The 18,447-nt window shown below is 40.3% G+C and overlaps 1 protein-coding gene across 2 annotated transcripts in view; it reads left to right on the plus strand.

Annotated features, from left to right (window-relative positions):
* The window catches only part of tbc1d24 (TBC1 domain family, member 24), a 130,239-nt gene that overhangs the window by 27,936 nt on the left and 83,856 nt on the right, over positions 1 to 18,447 (plus strand). For both annotated transcript variants that reach the window (XM_073060080.1, XM_073060079.1), the window contains exon 2: positions 12,612 to 13,656. In XM_073060080.1, the coding sequence (XP_072916181.1) occupies positions 12,668 to 13,656 (989 nt within the window). In that variant the 5' untranslated portion in view covers positions 12,612 to 12,667. The remainder of the gene's footprint in view (positions 1 to 12,611; positions 13,657 to 18,447) is intronic.

Raw genomic sequence — 18,447 nt, forward strand, 5'->3', positions numbered from 1 at the left:
GAGGTTAGAGAGACTGGGCTTGTACACACTGGAATTAAGGAGATTGAGAGGGGATCTGATTGCAACATATAAGATTATTAAGAGATTGGACAAGATAGAGGCAGGAAATATGTTCCAGATGCTGGGAGAGTCCAGTACCAGAGGGCATGGTTTGAGAATAAGGGGTAGGTCATTTAGGACAGAGTTGAGGAAAAACTTCTTCTCCCAGAGAGTTGTGGGGGTCTGGAATGCACTGCCTCGGAAGGCAGTGGAGGCCAGTTCTCTGGATGCTTTCAAGAAGGAGCTAGATCGGTATCTTATGGATAGGGGAATCAAGGGATATGGGGACAAGGCAGGAACCGGGTATTGATAGTAGATGATCAGCCATGATCTCAAAATGGCAGTGCAGGCTCAAAGGGCTGAATGGTCTACTTCTGCACCTATTGTCTATTGTCTATTTTCACTCTGTACTATTGTACTCATGCATCCCCTTGTTAGCGTCCGTGACTATTCTTCTCTCACTGTCTCAATCCTTAACTGTCGGTGCAGTTCATATTTTCTGACATTCAGGTTTGTACTCATTGCCAATTTGTTGTGTCTGTGCACAACTACATATCAATTAAAATAAAGGCACGCATATTGGAGATGGATTTAACTGGTGTATTCACATTGCAGGAGAGAGAGAACAATGATCAATACTTAGTGTAAAGGGGAGTCATTGCTCTAAAAGAAATAGGTCCATACATTACAGCTCACATCATTTAGAACCTGTTTGACATTGGCCTGAGGTGGAGGTACACTGCTACCAAAGTGATCACTGGAATCTCCTGTCGCAGGTAAAATGAACGGCACTTAATTGTGAGGTTTTCCAGCTCTGGTGAGCAGAATTGGGACATCTCTGATGCCTTTGTACACCCAGAGGAGTTGATCATGAGGCATACACCTCCACCTCTGATTTTGAGACTGACAATCCTATCCTGATGGTGTATAGTGAACCCATCAATCTGAATCACGGCATCTGGGACAGAAGGGGTTAACCAGGATTCCGTGAAACGAAGGACCCAAGCAGTCCTAATGTCCCTCTGATACAACACTGTAGCTCTGAGATCTTCAGTTTTATTTACTAGAATCTACATTTTCCAGCAAGATCATCAGTATTGGGAGTCAAAAACTCCATTTTCTTAAACGCACCTGTATTCCTGATTGGCTGGCACGTTTTCTTCAAGGAGTCCAATGAGAAGTATGGCCACAATTGGCATTGTTTCCATCTGTTTTAAGCTGCAATTGGTTGTTCAATTGTATTAAAACAATTTTTATTAACTGTACAGACCTTAGAAGCAGTTGTGATTCTCAACTTTACAGAGAGAGAGAGAGAAAGAAATAGGATTCCAAAAGGTAGATTATTAGAGGGACTGAACAAGAAAGTAGGTACATTTTTGAAAGATTGTGGAATTTAGGGCACAGAAAGGAGATGAGGCTTGGGACAGAGCAGCTATCAACATATTGAATGTTGATCTGCCGCTCCTATTTTCATGTTGGTTGACTATATGGTGTGTACTGAACCAACTTCATTTACTCTGCTGTGTAGATAAGCATTTCCTACCATGGGAAAGAAATTTGGAGACAAGTAAATTGGCCTAGACCAACACCTATATAGAAGCTATAAAGTTATTAAAAGAAACATTACATAGATTAAGTGAATGAGCAAAAGTATGACAGTTTATTTTATTTTAGGCAAATATTAGATTATTCACATTGAACATCAACAGGGCAAGAAAAGTGTGCTTTCCTAAATTTGAAAACTGAATAATTAAACCACAGGAGACCATGTACATCATTAAATATCACAGATGCAAAAATAATCAAAGTCTAACAAGATACTGGCATTTATAATTATTATTAGATCGTTATGTCTTGTCCTGCAGCTGTGCAAAGCCCAGTTTACACCACATCTGAAGCATTGTGAAATTCTGGACAGCACACCTTTTGAAAGATGTTATTAGCTTTGTGGGGACTGCAGTGTAGACTTCAACAGATTGATATTTAAATTCCAGGAGTTAAATTACAAGCTGTGATTACAGTTATACAAGCTAGTATTGTATTGTTACAAATGAAAAGAGTAAAGGAAGATTTTGTTCTGTGTATCAAAACATTCAGGATATTGGAGGTATTGAATAGCCATTTGCCATAGGTTGGAGATTCAAAGACAAAGCCAAAAAAATCAGAGCAAGAAAAACAGAAATGCTGGAAAATTTCAAGCAGTTTCTGTGTGAAGGGAAACCTTTTAAGATTTCAGGTCAAAGACCCTCATCAAAGCTTAGGAAAGTAGTAGCAAAGAGGTACAAGATACTGCAGAAACTGGAATCGCAAGTAAAAATAAACCACTGGAAGAACTCAGTGGGTCATGCAACATCTGAGGTAAAGGAAGGAGCTGAGGAATGAAATTAGGAGATCTAGAAGGGGCCGTAAAAAGGCCTTTGCAAGCAGGATTAAGGAAAACCCCAAGGCATTCTACAAGTATGTGAAGAGCAAGAGGATTAGCTGTGTGAGGATTGGACCAATCAGGAGTGAGAGTGGAAACATGCATGGAGCCAGAGGAGGTAGCAGAGGTTCTTAATGGATACTTTGCTTCAGTATTCACCAGTGAAGAGGACCTTGGCAATTGTGGGGATGACATGCAGCAGTCTGAAATGCTTGGGTATATAGGCATTAAGAAAGAGGATGTGCTGGAGCTTTTGAAAGATATTAAGTTAGATTAGTCGCCAGAATAGGATGAGATATACCCCAGGCCACTGTGGGAAGCGAAGGAGGAGATTGCTGAGCTTCTGGCGATGATCTTTGCATCATCAATAGGGACGGGAGAAGTACCAGAGGATTGGAAGGATGCAAACATTGTTCCTTTGTTCAAGCAAAAGAGGAGAAATAACCCAGGAAGTTATAGACCAGCGAGTCATACTTCAGTGGTGGGCAAGTTGTTGGAGAAGATCCTGAGAGGCAGGATTTATGAGCATTTGGAGAGACATAATCTGATTAAGGATAGTCAGCATGCTTTGTTAAGGGCAGGTCATGCCTTACAAGCCTGATTGAATTCTTTGAGGTTGTAACAAAATACATTGATGAAGGTAGAGCAGTAGATGTATATAGATTTCAGTAAGGCATTTGATAACGTTCCCCAAGTGAGGCTCATTCAGAAAGTAATGAGGCGTGGGATCCAAGGAGACCTTGCTTTATGGATCCAGAATTGGCTTGCCCACAGAAAGCAAAGGATGGTTGTAGATGGTTCATATTCTGCATGGAGGATGGTGACCAGTGGTGTTCCACAGGGATCTGTTCTGGGACCCCTCCTCTGTGATTTTTATAAATTACCTGGATGAGGAAATAGAAGGGTGGGTTAGTAAGTTTGCTAATGGCACAAAAGTTGGGGATATTGTGGATAGTCTGGAGGGTTGTTAGAGGTTGCAGTGTGACATTGATAGGATGCAGAACTGAGCTGAGAAGTGGCAGATGGAATTCAACCCAGATAAGTTGTAAGTGGTTCATTTTGCTACATCAAATTTGAAGACAGAATATAATATTAATGGTAGGACTTTTGGCAGTGTGGACAATCAGCAAGGTCTTGGGGTCCATGTCCAAAGGACACTCAAAGCTGCTGCGGAGGTTGACAGTTTTGTTAAGAAGGCATATGATATGTTGGCCTTCATCAACCATGGGATTGAGTTCAAGAGCTGTGAGGTAATGTTACAGCTCTAGAAGACCTTAGTCAGACCCTACTTGGAGTACTGTGTTCAGTTCTGGTCACCTCATTATAGGAAGGATATGGATACTATAGAAAGAGTGCAGAGGAGATTTACAAGGATGTTGCCTGGATTGGAGAGCATGCCTTTTGAGAATAGTTTGAGTGAACTTGGTCTTCTTGGAGTGATGGCAGATAAGAGGTGATGTGATAGAGGTGTATAGGATGATGGGAGGCATTGATCTTGTGGATAGCCAGGGCTGAAATGGCTAACATGAGAGGGCACAGTTTTACAGTGCTTAGAAGTAGGTACAAAGGGGAAGTCAGGGGTAAGTTTTCACGCATAGAGTGGTGGGTGTGGAATGCACTGCCAGCGACGGTGGTGGAGGCGGATATAATAGTCTTTTAAGAGATGGGTACATGGAGCTTAGAAAAATAGAGAGCTATGCGGTAGGGAAATCCTAAGCAGTTTCTAGAGTAGGTTACATGGTTGGCATAACATTGTGGGCCAAAGGGCCTGTAATGTGCTGTAGCTTTATATGTTCTATGTTCTATGAGTCAGTTAAATGAAATGGAAATCTCAGTACTTGTATCATTGATCTATAGGCCATCAGAATCAGATTTATTATCAATTTTGTATGATGTGGAATTTGTTGGTTACCCAAGTGGGTAACAGATGTTGTTCTAGTTTGTTTGCCCTCACCTTGACAATGTAGAAGGCTGAGAATAGACAGGTCAGTGTGAGACAGCACAGTAACATACCAGTTAACATAAGCCAGTGATCATAGCACAATTCCCACAATGTATTTCATAGAACAGTACAGCATAGGTACAGGCCCTTCAGCCCCCAATGTTGTGCCAAACCAAGTAAATGGCTAACGAAACTAATCCCTCCTGCCTACGCAATGTCCATATCCTTCCGTTTCCCACACATTCATGTGCCTATATAAACGTCACTTAAAAGTCTCTAATGTAAAGTGTCTGCCTCTACTACCACACCATGCAGCACATTCCAGGTACCCTCACTCTGTTTTTTTTTTAAAATTGCCCTTTGCTTCTCCTTGAATGTTAGTGGTACAGCAAACCCCACTGCTTCTTATTTGGTTCTCCATTGCCACTTAGGTTTGATCAATCAGATATAGAAGATAAAGACCAGCTTTGTCAGCAACAGTCATGATCTAAGAAATATTTTACTAAAATGTGGTTAATGTGTAATTATGCATTGTGTTTTGTTCTGCAGTGCACACAGTTGGTGATAATCCTAGGTATTAGTCTTTATAGCAATCAAAATGTAACTGTTGGCATTCCTCTGTTTATGCCTGAGTAGTGTTGACTGCACTTAGTTTTCTGAAAGTACAATGTGTCCAGTTGAATTGGATTGTAACTTGTTCAGCTTGAGGCAGCAGAATCTCTTTCGTGGAGCATGATCTGCCAAATGTACAAGGTGTTCTCCTTGACTTTCCATAGTTTCAGATTGGGGAACCTGTTGAATGACAGTGAGGTATTCCAGACAACGTGGAGTTCACTATAGTGCAATCTCTAACTATTTGCTTTTCTGATGTTCATTTTGCTAAGGATATTTCTGCTTTGTTTTCAAACTTCCCATGATTGAAATTTATTTTTATGACTGAAGCTGTCATGATACTGCTAGCATTATTACTGGTGTTTATTTATGTAATGAATCATGACTTGCATTTGTTTTCTACTTTCAAAGTTATCCTCAATGTATTGAGTAATGCCCTATATCAAACAGAACATAGAAAAGTACAGCACAGTACTAGCCCTCAACCCACGATGTTGTGCCGACCCTTTAACATACTCCAATGTCAATGTACCCTTCCCTCCTACATAACTCTTCATTTTTCTTTCATCCATGTGCTGATCTAAGTTTCACTTAAATGTCCCAAATTATCTGCCTCTACCACCAGCCCTGACAGCTCATTCCAAACATCTACTACTATAATATTTTTTAAAGAAACTACCTCTACCCATGTACTTCCATCCAATCTCCTTGAAATTATGTCCTCTTCTATTATCTATTTCCACCCCAGGGAAAAGCCTCTTGACTGTCCACTCAATCTAGGCCTCTTATCTTGTACACCTCTATCAAGTCGTCTTTCATTCTCCTTCGCTCCAAAGAGAAAAGCCCAATTTGTCCTCATGAGACATAATCTTTAATCCAGACAGCATCCTGGTAAATCTCCTCTGCATCCTCTCTAAAGCTTCCACAATCTCCCTATAATGAGGAGACCAAATCTGAACATAATACTCCAAGTGTGGTCTAACCAGAGTTTTGTAGAGCTGTAACATAATCTCATGATTTGAACTTAATCCCCTGACCAATAAAGACCAACACACAGTACAAATGTTTAACCACCCTATTAACTTGCACTGCAGCTTTAAGGGATCTTTGGGTGTGTATCCTCGGATTCCTCTTCTTCCACAGTGCCAAGAAAGAATCCTGCTGTTTACCTTGTAACTCTGCCTTCAAGATTGATCTTCCTAAGTGTATCACTATACTTTTCTGGATTGAATTCCATCTGTCACTCTCAGCCCAGCTCTGCATCCTGTCAATGTCCTGTTGTAACCTACAACAACCTTCCACACTATCCATGACACCATCAACCTTTGTGTCATCTGAAAAATTACTAACCCACATTTCCACTTCCTCATTGTCAAACAGTTCCCATTCAGTCAGGCATGAGGTGTTAAGTAACATTCATGCCACAACAATGCTAGGCAATATCCACTCCTGATGATGGGAGACCTGCATTTGCCTTTGACATACAATGAATAGCATTACCATTGCTGAGTCACTTGCCATCGATGTACTGTGTGAGCTGATCCGAATGACCAGAAACCTACAACCAACCATATAAATAGTAGCTATATGAGGGTAACCCAGGCAACCTTGACCTCATCTTTTCAAAAATTTTCTTTATTCTGTTCCCCACCCTCTGCTTTAAACTTAAAGCTGACTCGTTTTCTCAATTTCCTCATTTTGATGGTATTTATCCAAAACATCCACTCCTTTTGCACCTGCAACACATTGGCAGGTTTCTGACATATGCAGTTTAAAAAAAATTTCAGCAAGAGAGTTCTTCCAAATGGTATCTCATTAATATTTCTGCCAATGTCAGTAGATGGCTCACTAATACGAGCAGATGCTGGAAATCCAAGCAACACACACAAAATACTGGAGGAACTCAGCAGGCCAGGCAGCACCTATGGACAAGAGTAAACAGTCAATGTTTCAGACTGAGACACTTCATCAAGACTGGGGGGGAGGGAAAGATGAGTAAGAGGGTAGTGGAGGGGAGGAAGAAGTACAAAGTAGTAGGTGATAGGTGAAACTGGGAGAGAGGGAGGGATGAAGAAAGGAGCTAGGAAATTGGTGAAAGAGATAAAGGGCTGGGGAAAGGAGGATCTGATAGGAGAGGGTAGAAGAAAGACATGGAAGAAAGGGAAGTGGGGAGGAGCATCAAAGAGAGGTGATGGACAGGTGATAAGATAAGTGAGGGAAACAGAAATGGTGTAGGAGAGGGGACGGCAATTACTGGAAGTTTGAGAAACTGACGTTCATGCCAGGTTTAAGCTAACCAGACAGAATGTAAGATGTTGCTCCTACAACCCAAGTATGGTCTCATTGTGACAGTAGAGGAGGCCGTGGACTGACATGTTAGGATGGGAAGATGGTTGTTCTTCAACCCGCAACCCAGAAGCTGTGATGACTGTATGGGTTGAAAGATTTCTCAGCTCATGATGTTAAAGACTGGCAATGTTGTAAATCTAGTTACCTTTGCTGTGCTGCCTGCTGAGACGGGGACATCTAAGTGAAACCTATATTTTGGTCAGCAGCACCGTATTATTGCACCACACTTAAGAGGTATTGAGCAGAAGCACTGAATTCAAAGCAAGACGTCCTATTTATAATAGGCATCATGGTAGTGTAGCTGTTAGTGCAAAGCCACTACAGCCCTGGGGCATTGGAGTTCCCGGCGTCCTCTGTAAGGAGTCTCTATACATCCTGCCCATGGAATATGTGGGTTTTCTCTGGATGCTCCAGTCCACAGTCCAATTAACTGAATAGGTTAATTGGTCATTGTAAATTGTCCCGTGATTAGGTTAGGGTTAAATCAGGGTTGCTGGCTGGTGTGGCTCAAAGAGCTGAGAGGTCCTATTTTCCTGTGTTGTGTATGGAACCTGCTAGTATTCTTGCTCTTGATTGCATAAACTACAACATGCAAATTCAAGTTTAATTGTCATTCAACTATTCCTATAAATAAGCCAAACGAAACAACATCCCTCCATGGCCAAGGTGCAAAACATAGAACCAGCAGACACACACTGCATATAGCACATAGACAGAAAAACATACAGTCACAGAAAAAGTAATATAGCCCACTGGATGCACTGAGGTGGTCTAACATCAAGTTATTATAAGATGGTGATGGCACTGGCCTTTACAACCAAGTTTTTGCCACCAACTTTCTGGGTGCACAAGAGGATTGGCCATTTTTAATGGATACTGGGAACGTTCCTGAGTCTAGCATAAGACAGTGACATTTGTAGATTAGTGTAGGCAAAAATCAATGTAGAAGTACACTCAGTGGCCACTTTATTAGGTACATCTGCTTGTTAATGCAAATATCAGATCATCTAATCACATGACAGCAGCTCAATGTATAAAAGCACCCAGACCTAGTCAAGAGGTTCAGTTTTTGCTCAGACCAAACATCAGAATGGGGAAGAAATTTGATCTAAGTGACTTTGACTGTGGAATGATTTTTCGTGCCAGATGGTATGGTGAGTATCTTAGAAACTGCTGATCTCCTGAGATTTTCATGAATAAGAGTCTCTAGATTTTACAGAGAATGGTGAAAGAAAAATTCAATGAGCAGTAGTTGTGTGGGCAAAAATGCCTTGTTAATGAAAGAGGTCAGAAGAGAATGGCCAGACACTGGTTCAAGCTGACAGAAAGGCGACGGTAACTCAAATAACCACACATTCCAACAGTGGTGTGCAGAAAAGCATCTCTGAACACGCAATGCGTTGAAATTTGATGTGGATGAGCTACAGCAGTAGAAGATTATGAACCTACACTCAGTGGCCACTTTAATAGGCACAGGAGGTACCTAATGATGTGGCCACTGAGTATAGATTCTTGCAGAACTATTGAACATTACTGTAATTGTTTAGTGAACAGAGGGTCATAATGCAAACTTGGTGCCTGACACTAGAAATGTAAGAGAAACCCATTAAGTATTTCCAGAGCATGCAAGTAACCTGTTTCAATCATCTTTAAATATTTGATGCAACACAGTAGTGTAGCTTTACAGCACCAGTGACCGGGGTTCAATCCCCTCCATTGTCTCTGAGGAGTTTGTACTTTCATCCCGTGAACATGTGAGTTTCCTCCAGATGCATCCTACCACGTATTAGTAAGTTAATTGGTCATATGTAATTAGGTGGTGCAGGCTTATTGGGCTGAAAGGGCCTGTTACAGTACTGTATCTAAATAAGTCTTAAAAATGCATATTTGGATAATATGAACACACATAATTTGGCCTTGAAGTTTGAACCTGTAAGTACTGCAGTAATGGAGGAGCAAAGAGAATGATTACATGCTTGTAAACAGTTACTTACAGATGTACTTACAGTTGTCAGTATCTTTGCTGTGACCTAGCTATGAGCTCAAAGTTTAACACCTATTTATGCTACGTTGAAAGTAATTGTTTGGAATAAAGATCTCCAGATATTGTCAGTTGATCCAACCTCTGACATTTGAACACAGTGTGTGTTGAATTGTAAACACTAATAGGATGATGAAACTTCAGTTGCACAATCTGAAACAGTAGCACTGTTGCTGGTCTCTTTCAACTGTGCATAAAACTACATGAATATATTTTGGAGAATAAAATAGATTTTTCCAAATGTTTTTACTTTAAAAAATATTTTTTTTAAAATTAATTTTCTTTAAAAATATTATCTTCCCACGCATTTAAAAATATATTTTTATATGGGAGCAAAATCCGCAAATGCAAGAAACCTAAAATTAAAAACTAATTTTGAAGCAGTTAACATCGTCAGTGAGGAGAGGGTTCTCTCCTCATTAATGCTACTGATGATTGATATGGACTATGCACTTGTCCAAAGCATTAAAAAGCTTTCTTGTAAAAACAAAATTAAAGGGGAAAGGATTACTATTTATTTATTTCCATAGACGCTGTCTTTCCTGCTGAGTTTCTCATGTGTGTTGCTCTGGATTTCCAGCATCTGCAGGTTCTTTTCTGTTTAAGATTACTATTTGGCCCATGTTCTTATCTGCATTTTCAGGATCAGAATCAAGTTTATTATTACTGACAAATGTCATGAACTTTGGCTACCTCGTAAATATAAATATTTATGACAAGGTTGGATAAATTTTTGCATAGCAGAGGAATTAAGAGTTATGGGGAAAAGACAGGTAGGTGGAGATGAGTCCATGGTCAGATCAGCCATGATCTTATTGAATGGCAGAGCAGATGGCCTACTCCTGTCCTATTTCTCATGTTCTTACATTTTATGTCAGCAATACAGTGCTTTACTCACTAGTAGTTTTACAACTCCTCCCTCAGAGTGTCCGACACCCTGAGCCAATGGGCTGGTCCTGGACTAATTTCCACTTGGCATTATATACTTATTATTATTATTTAATTATTTATGGTTTTATATTGCTATATTTCTACACTATTCTTGGTTGGTGTGACTGTAACGAAACCCAATTTCCCTTGGGATCAATAAAGTCTGTCTGTCTGTTTTGTGCAGAGTGCCTTTTCTCTCTCCGTGCAATACTTTAGCTTGCTATGATGTTGGATAAATGAAGCTCTCAGTGTTATAATGTACATTGCAACTAATCTATTAGATCTGAGGTGCTGGCATTGTTGTGTGGGCAAACATGACAACTATTTTAAGAACAGCAAGATTACAATGTTTAAAGATATAAAACTGAATGGAAGTTATGAAATGAGTACTAAACATAGAAAAATACTGCGCAGAAACAGGCTCTTTGGCCTTCAATGTTTGCACCAATCATGATGCCATACTAAACTAAATCTCTTCTACATACACATCAACCGTACCCTTCCATTCCCAGTTGACATATTGTGGACCAAAGGGCCTGTACTGCACTGTGATGTTCTACGTTCTATGGATGCAGCGAAGATAGTTCCCTATTTAAAACTAATTTCAAAGTAAGTAGCCTTTTCATTTCAAACAGGAGGATTTTCTTCTGGAACGGTTATAAATTTTTGGAATTCCTTGCCTCAAAGGTAGTGGAAACCACGGTCTTTTTCTAACAATACAGTCGTCCCTCCTTATCCGCAAATTCAACCAACCCGGAAGTGCTCTTCCAGCACTTGTTGTTCGAGCAAGTGCAGACTTTTTTTCTTGTCATTATTCCCTAAACAATGCAGTATAACAACTATTTTACATAGTATTTACATTGTATTAGGTATTATAAGTAATCTAGAGATGATTTAAAAGTATACGGGAGGATGTGCGTGAGTTATCGTGGATTGGGATTTTAAAAAATCGGAAGTTCTCTTACTAACAGGTACATCCGGTATTATTTAGCATCAGTTAGTCAAACGTTTGCATTCGTGTATGGTATATATTTTACCTTTCTATGCATATAAAACACTTAAGAACATATGTTTCAGCACCAGGTTCAGGAAGTTCTCGAGTTCAATCCAGTGACAGATCGCTCCCGAGTGCACTCTCCACTGTGCCGGGTTGATGTGGAAGATCAAAAACCCCAAACCCTAAAACCCAATAATTAAACCACTGCGTTGCTTAGTAATAATTGTAGCTTTCAATGGGGCAGAGCCTTTCTCACTTTATCCATTAAAATTATTCCGATCATTGACCAACGTAACCTAACGCTTTTCTAATGACCGATGGCATTTCACCTCTTTCCGATCGCTTTATTATTTCCACTTTATTTTCAATAGTTATCATGATTATTTTCGTGAACAGAAACACTATGGATTCAGATATCTGCCGCTGGGTCCTAATGTCCACCACTCTGAGACAGGTTAAATAAGGTCTTGGGTTCTGCTGGGTCCTAAGGTCCAGCACATTGAGACAGGTTGAATATTAAATTACAAAAAAAGAGACAGGTTGAATAAGGGACTTGAGCATCCGTGAATTTTGGTATCCGCAAGGGGTCCCGGAACCAATCCCTCGCGGATAAGGAGGGCCAACTGTACTTTTTTATAAGATTTGTACTTGTTAACAAACTCATATTTTTCACATTAACTGGCAAAAAGCAGTATAGCAGCTAACCTAACAGTTTATCCTTTCTCATTTTTCATTGGTTAAGTATTGCATTATGAATGTGATGTAATTGTTTTAATTATGTAGTCTATTAATTCATCACTATCTAAAGAATGTCTTATCTATAAAGTGATAGTTTTTTTTTTGAACTGCCATCTTTATTCCTGTGTCTTACACCCCTTAGCAGTAATTCCCCTCTTAGTGTCGCTTTTCAGCTCTTTATTTAGTTTGCTTAGTATCGGAATGTTTGTTTGTATTTCAAAATGAACTGAACTTCTTGAATTAAGACCGCTTGCTATTCTTGAACCCCGAAAGAACCCTAAGGATCCAAAATTAAACTGAGATCCAACAGTGGTAAAGTCACTGAATGTATTCAAGACTGCTTAACAGAACAAGGTGTCAAGAGACATGGGGAGAGCGTGGGAAAGAAATGTTGAGGCTAAGATCAGCCAAGGTCTTGTGGAATGGTAGAGTAGAGAGAAGGCCTACTCCTGCTTCTATTTCTTATGTTCTTATTTAATGTCTTCCTTAGATGTTATTGGTATAGTGGGTGTAAAATGCTAATTTGTTTCTTTTTTTTTAGCCAGCTGTGAAAAACATGCATCATCCATAAAGACAACCCTCCACCCTTGTAGTGCAATGGAAGACTCGGTGAAGTCCTTGCCCATGAGTGCTTTACAAGGGAATCAGTTTGTGGCCTGGGACAAGATGACCAGTGTGGAGAAGGACTGCCCTGTGATGCCAGCATTCATAGATGATGACATGTTAAAACAATTTGCCAGGCAAGGACATTGGGCAAAGAACCACTCTCTAAGGGGCAAAGTCTATGAGCAAATCATCAAAGCTGTCCCATGCAGGACTGTGACTCCAGATGCTGAGGTCTACAAAGATATTGTGGAGAAAATCACTTGGAAAAAGAATGCTTCCACATTATCACTGCCAGAATTTGTGGATGGCAGCACCATCCCAAACTATTGCCTGAATGTGAATGGAATTGGTGCAGTTAAGAAGATAGTGGTGTGTATTTCCAGCCAGTTTCCAGATATCTCTTTCTGTCCTGTGCTTCCAGCCATCGTGGCACTGCTCCTGCACTACAGTGCAGATGAAGCAGACTGCTTCGAAAAGGTCTGCCGTCTCCTGGCCTGCAATGACCGGACAAAACACTTCTTCGACCAAACCTTTCTAGCCTACAAATCCTCCTGCATGACCTTCGGAGACTTAGCTAACAAATACTGCCCGGGAGCTCACAAGTTGATTGTGAGTGCTTCAGAGGATGTACTAGAAGTTTACTCTGATTGGCTGCGATGGATATTTGGAGACTTCCCCTTTAACTATGCCGCTCGTGTGTTGGATATCTTCTTTGTCGAAGGATGTAAGGTCCTGTACAGGGTGGCACTAGCTCTCCTCAAGTTCTTTAACAAATTCAGAATCAAACAGCCCGGGAAATCTGCCAATGTTCGAGCTGACATTCAGAGCTTTGCCCAGGGGATCAGTGAGCACATCTCAGTTGAGAAGCTGTTAGAGAAGGCGTTTTCCATTCGTCTATTCTCCCGTAAAGAGCTCCGTTTACTCAGAGATGCTAATGAGAAAGCACTGAAGAAAAAGGGCATCACTGTCAATCAAAGGAGGTATTGAATCGGGTTCATAAGATATTCTAAATGTGCTGGTAATCCAGAGCAACACACACAACGCTGGGGGAAGGCAGCATTATGAAAAGAGTAATCAGTTGATGTTTCGAGCTGAGACCTTTCATGAGTTCTGATGAAGGGTCTCATCCCAAAATGCTGACTATTCATTCATTCCTCTCCATAGCTGCTGCCTGACCTCCTGAGTTTCTCCAGCATTGAATCTAGTTTATTGCCATATTAAAATACTTATTTTAACCTCAAGATTATGATACCTAGCTCTTAACTGAAATATTTTCTTCCAAACACCTTGAAGGCATAACTTCAATTAACTTTGATTCTAGATTCTTTCCGTCACTATTAACCAAAGACAGACAAAGTATTCAAACCACACTTTTTGGAGTAGAGAGATAAGAGATTGCAGATACTGGAATCTAGAGCAAAAAATAAACTGCTGGAGGAACTCTGTAGATCAAGTAGCTATGGTCGAGGCAAAAGCATGGTTGACATTTCAGGTTGAGACCCTGCATCATTGCGTAGAATATACAGAAGTACAGCACATTATAAGCCCTTTGGCCCATGATATTGTGCCAACCTTTTAACCTACTCTTAAGATCAATCTAACCCGTCCCTCTCACATACCTCGCTATTATACTATTATCCATGTGCCTATCTAAGAGTCTCTTAAATGTCCCTAATGCATCTGCCTCTACCAGCACCCCTGGCAGCACATTCCATGCACCCATCACTCTCTGTGTATAATTTTAAAAGACTGCCTCCGGCAATTTGACCTTCCCCCATACTTTCATTCAATCACCTTGAAATTATGCCATCATATTAGCCAATCTGCCTTGGAGAAAAAGGTGCTGACTGTCCCACTTTTTGTATCTTATCATTTAGCTCTGTTCCTCATTCTTGCTGGAATTTGTAGTGATCCATAATCTGCTGGAAAAACTCGCAGACAAGACCTCTGTTATAAGACTATTGAATGGTTCCCTAGTACAGTGAAATGTGACAAAATCAAAAAGGGTGAATACAGGACTGAAGATGTATTTGAATGCGTGCATTTGCAGGTTGGCAGATATGATGTTGTAGGCATCACGGAATCATGACTGAAAGATTATAGCTGGGAACATAATGTCCAAGGATACGCATTGTATCGAAAGGACAGGCAGGAAGGCAGGGGAGGGGAGCATTGTTCATTTGGTTAAAAATGAAATCAAATCATTAACATGGGGTTGGATGGTGTTGAATCATTGTGGATTGAGCTAAGAAACTGCAAGGGTAAAAAAACCCCAGATGGGATTTGTTTTTAGATCCTCAAGCAGTAGCAAGGATATGGTGTATAAATTACTACGATAGAAAATGCATACCTAAAGGGCAATGTTACAATAGTCAAGGGGGACTTTAATACACAGGTAGATTGGGAAAATCAGGTTGGTGCTGGATTATAGGAGGGGGAATTTCTAGAGTGCCTACCGGATGGCTTTTTAGAGCAGCTTGTGGTTGAGCCCACTAGGGCATCAGCTATTCTGGATTGGGTGTTGTGCAATGAACCAGAATTGATCAGAGAGCTTAAGGTAAAAGAACCCTTAGGGGAAAGTGATCATAATATAATCAAATTCACACTAAAATTTGAGAAGGAGAAGTTAAACTCGCGTGTCAGTATTACAGTGGAGAAAAGGGAACTATAGAGGCATGAGAGAGGTGTTCGTTAGAATTGATTGGAAAAGAACATTGGCAGGGATGACAGCAGAGCAGCAATTTTTGGAATTTCTGGGAACAATTTGGAAGGCACAGGATATAGACATCCCAAAGAGGAAGAAGTAATCTAAAGGAAAGATGACATAACCATGCCTAACAAGAGAAGTCAAAGCCGACATAAAAGCCAAAGCGAGGCCATATAATAGTTCAAAGATTAGTGGAAGTTAGAGGAATGGGAAGCTTTCAAATACCAAAAGAAGGCAACTAAAAAATGTCATTAAGAAGGTAAAGATGGAATACGAAAACCCGCTAGCCAGTAATATTAAAGACGATACTAAAAGTTTCTTCAGAAACATAAAGTGTAAAAGAGAGGTGAGAGTGGATATTTGACCACTGGAGAGATAGTAATAGGGGGACAATGAAGTGGCAGACACTAGCAGTATGGTGGAAGTTCCGAGTGACGGAGGTCTGAAGTGTGTGAAGTTACCATAACTAGAGAAAAGGTTCTTGGGAAACTAAAAGGTCTCAAGTTAGACAAGTCACCTCGACAAGATAGTGTACACCCCAGAGTTCAGAAAGAGACCATGGAGGCATTAGTGAATGATCTTTCAAGAAACACTAGATTCTGGAATATTTCTGGAAGACTGGAAATTGCAAATATCACTCCACTCTTCAAGAAGGGAGAGAGGCAGAAGAAGGGACTACGGGCTAGTTAGTCTGACCTCAGTGGTTGTGAAGAATTTGGAGACTATTATTAAGAATGAGGTCTCAGGGTACTTGGAGGCACATGATAAAATAGGATATTACAGGAAAGATTCTAGCATGGATAAAGCAGTGGCTGATTGGCAGGAGGCAAAGTGTGGGAATAAAGGGAGCCTTTTCTGACTAGCTGCCAGTGACTAATGGTGTTCCACAGAGGTCTGTGTTGGGACCGATTCTTTTTACGTTACTTGCCAATGATTTGGATGATGGAATTTATGGCTTTGTTGCAAAGTTTGCAGATGATATGAAGATAGGTGGAGGGGCAGGTAGTTTTGAGGAAGTAGAGAGGCTATGGAAGGACTTAGACAGATTAGGAGAATGGGCAAAGAAATTATAGATGAAGTACAGTGCGGGGAAGTGTATGGTCTTGCACTTTGGTAGAAGAAATGAGAGTTGACTATCTTCTAATTGGAGAGAAAATTTTTAAAAAAACTGAGATGCAGAAGGACTTGGGAGTTCTTGTTCAGGATTCCCTAAAGGTTAATTTGCTGGTTTAGTTTGTGGTGAGGAAGGTAAATGCAATGTCAGCATTCATTTCAAGAGGACTAGAATATAAAAGCAAGGATGTAGTGTTGAGACTTTATTCAGCACTGGTGAGGCCTCACTTGGAGTATTGTGAGCAGGTTTGGGTCCCGTGTCTTAGAAAGGATGTGCTGAAACTAGAGAGGGTTCAAAGGAGGTTTACAAAAATGATTCCAGGATTGAATGGCTTGTCATCTGAAGAAGTGTTTGATGGCTCTGGTCCTGCACTTACTAGAAGAAAGAGGGATTACCTCGTTGAAGCTTATGGAATGGTGAAAGGTCTTGATAGAGTGAATGTGAAGAGTGTGTTTCCTATGGTGGGAGAGTCTATGACCAGAGGGGACAGCCTCAGCATAGAGGGGGCTCCTTTTGGAATGGAGTTGTGGAGGAATTTTTTCAGCCGGATGGTGGTAATTCTCTCCCTCTCCCCTCCCCCCATTATCACCTGCATCTTATTGTCTACCTGCACTGCACTTTTAACATTTTATTCTCCATTCTGTTACTACTTTTCCTTGTACTTACTCAGTACACTGTTCTGATGAAACAATCTGTATGGATAGCATGGAAAATGAAACTTTTAACTGTACTTCAGTACATGTGACAATAATAAATGAATAACTACTTTACTACTGGAGTTTAGAAGAATGATGAGCTATGTAAGAAGGTTAATATAACTTGTGCAAAAATAGAGTACAATGAGTGCTTGGGAAAAAAAATAATTTCAATGTTTTTAATGTAATTTCTTAGAACAATTCAACAAAGTCTTACTGTGTAAAGGCCCAGGCTCAAATCTACTTAAATGCTGATTATTTTTAGATATTTAGTGCATCCCAGCTTGCATTGTTGTGATTAGTGAGTCAAAGCATATACTTTTGGGATGCGGGGTTTACACTGATTACTCTTTCTTTCTTCTTTCATTATGTCTGTACTCCTTATGGCATCCAAATTTGTTCCTGCAAAACCGTGAACTTGATGTCCAATTTACAGAGAAAGGTAGGCTATTAAAAAAAAATCATTAAAATTGGGAATTCTCTGGTCTCTCACTCCTACACATCTACACCAATTCACTTGCTTCTTGGCTAGAATTTACAAAAGAAGTCCAAGCCCGATGCCTGCTCTATCACTGAGCAGTAGAATTTCAGAGGACCCATGTTTATCTGCTGGCTAACAGGCTTGATCATCCATCTCAGTAATCGGTGACAGTGACTGGAAAGAGTAGTGTTTCGTTTGGTTTTAGTACCCCTCAGAGGGAGAAGAGTGGAAAAAAAATTTGTTCAAGTTTATTGTCATTTGACAGTACATAAATACAACCAAACAAAGCAATGTTCCTCCGGATCACGGTGCACCCACAAAACCTATATCACACATAGCACATGAAACAATATGTTACCATAAGTATGTTAATAAAGTACAATTCAAAGTGCATGTAGTGTGCAGCACAAGTAAACAGTAGTAGACAGCTTGCTGTCCTACTGATGAGACCTCAGTGGTGGTAGGGTATTCATTAGTTTCACAGTCTGAGGGAAGAACCTGCTACCAGTCTGGTAATCCTAGTCCTGATGCTTCTGTACCCCCATCCTGTTGGTAGTGAGTCAAAGAGATTGTGGGATGGGTGGCTGGGATATTCACAATGCTTCAGGCCCTTTGTCTACAATGCTGCTGGTAAATGTCACAAATACAAATAGTGGGGAGAGAGTTGGTTTTCACTGATTTTTGTTTCAACAGGAGAATGTATTCATTCATCTTTTGTGTGGTGCTGGGTGAATAATATTTATAAATTCATGAATGGGGATTGGATGTTAATTA

This window comes from Hemitrygon akajei, chromosome 11 (genome assembly GCF_048418815.1).
Source record: "Hemitrygon akajei chromosome 11, sHemAka1.3, whole genome shotgun sequence".
NCBI lineage: Eukaryota > Metazoa > Chordata > Chondrichthyes > Myliobatiformes > Dasyatidae > Hemitrygon > Hemitrygon akajei.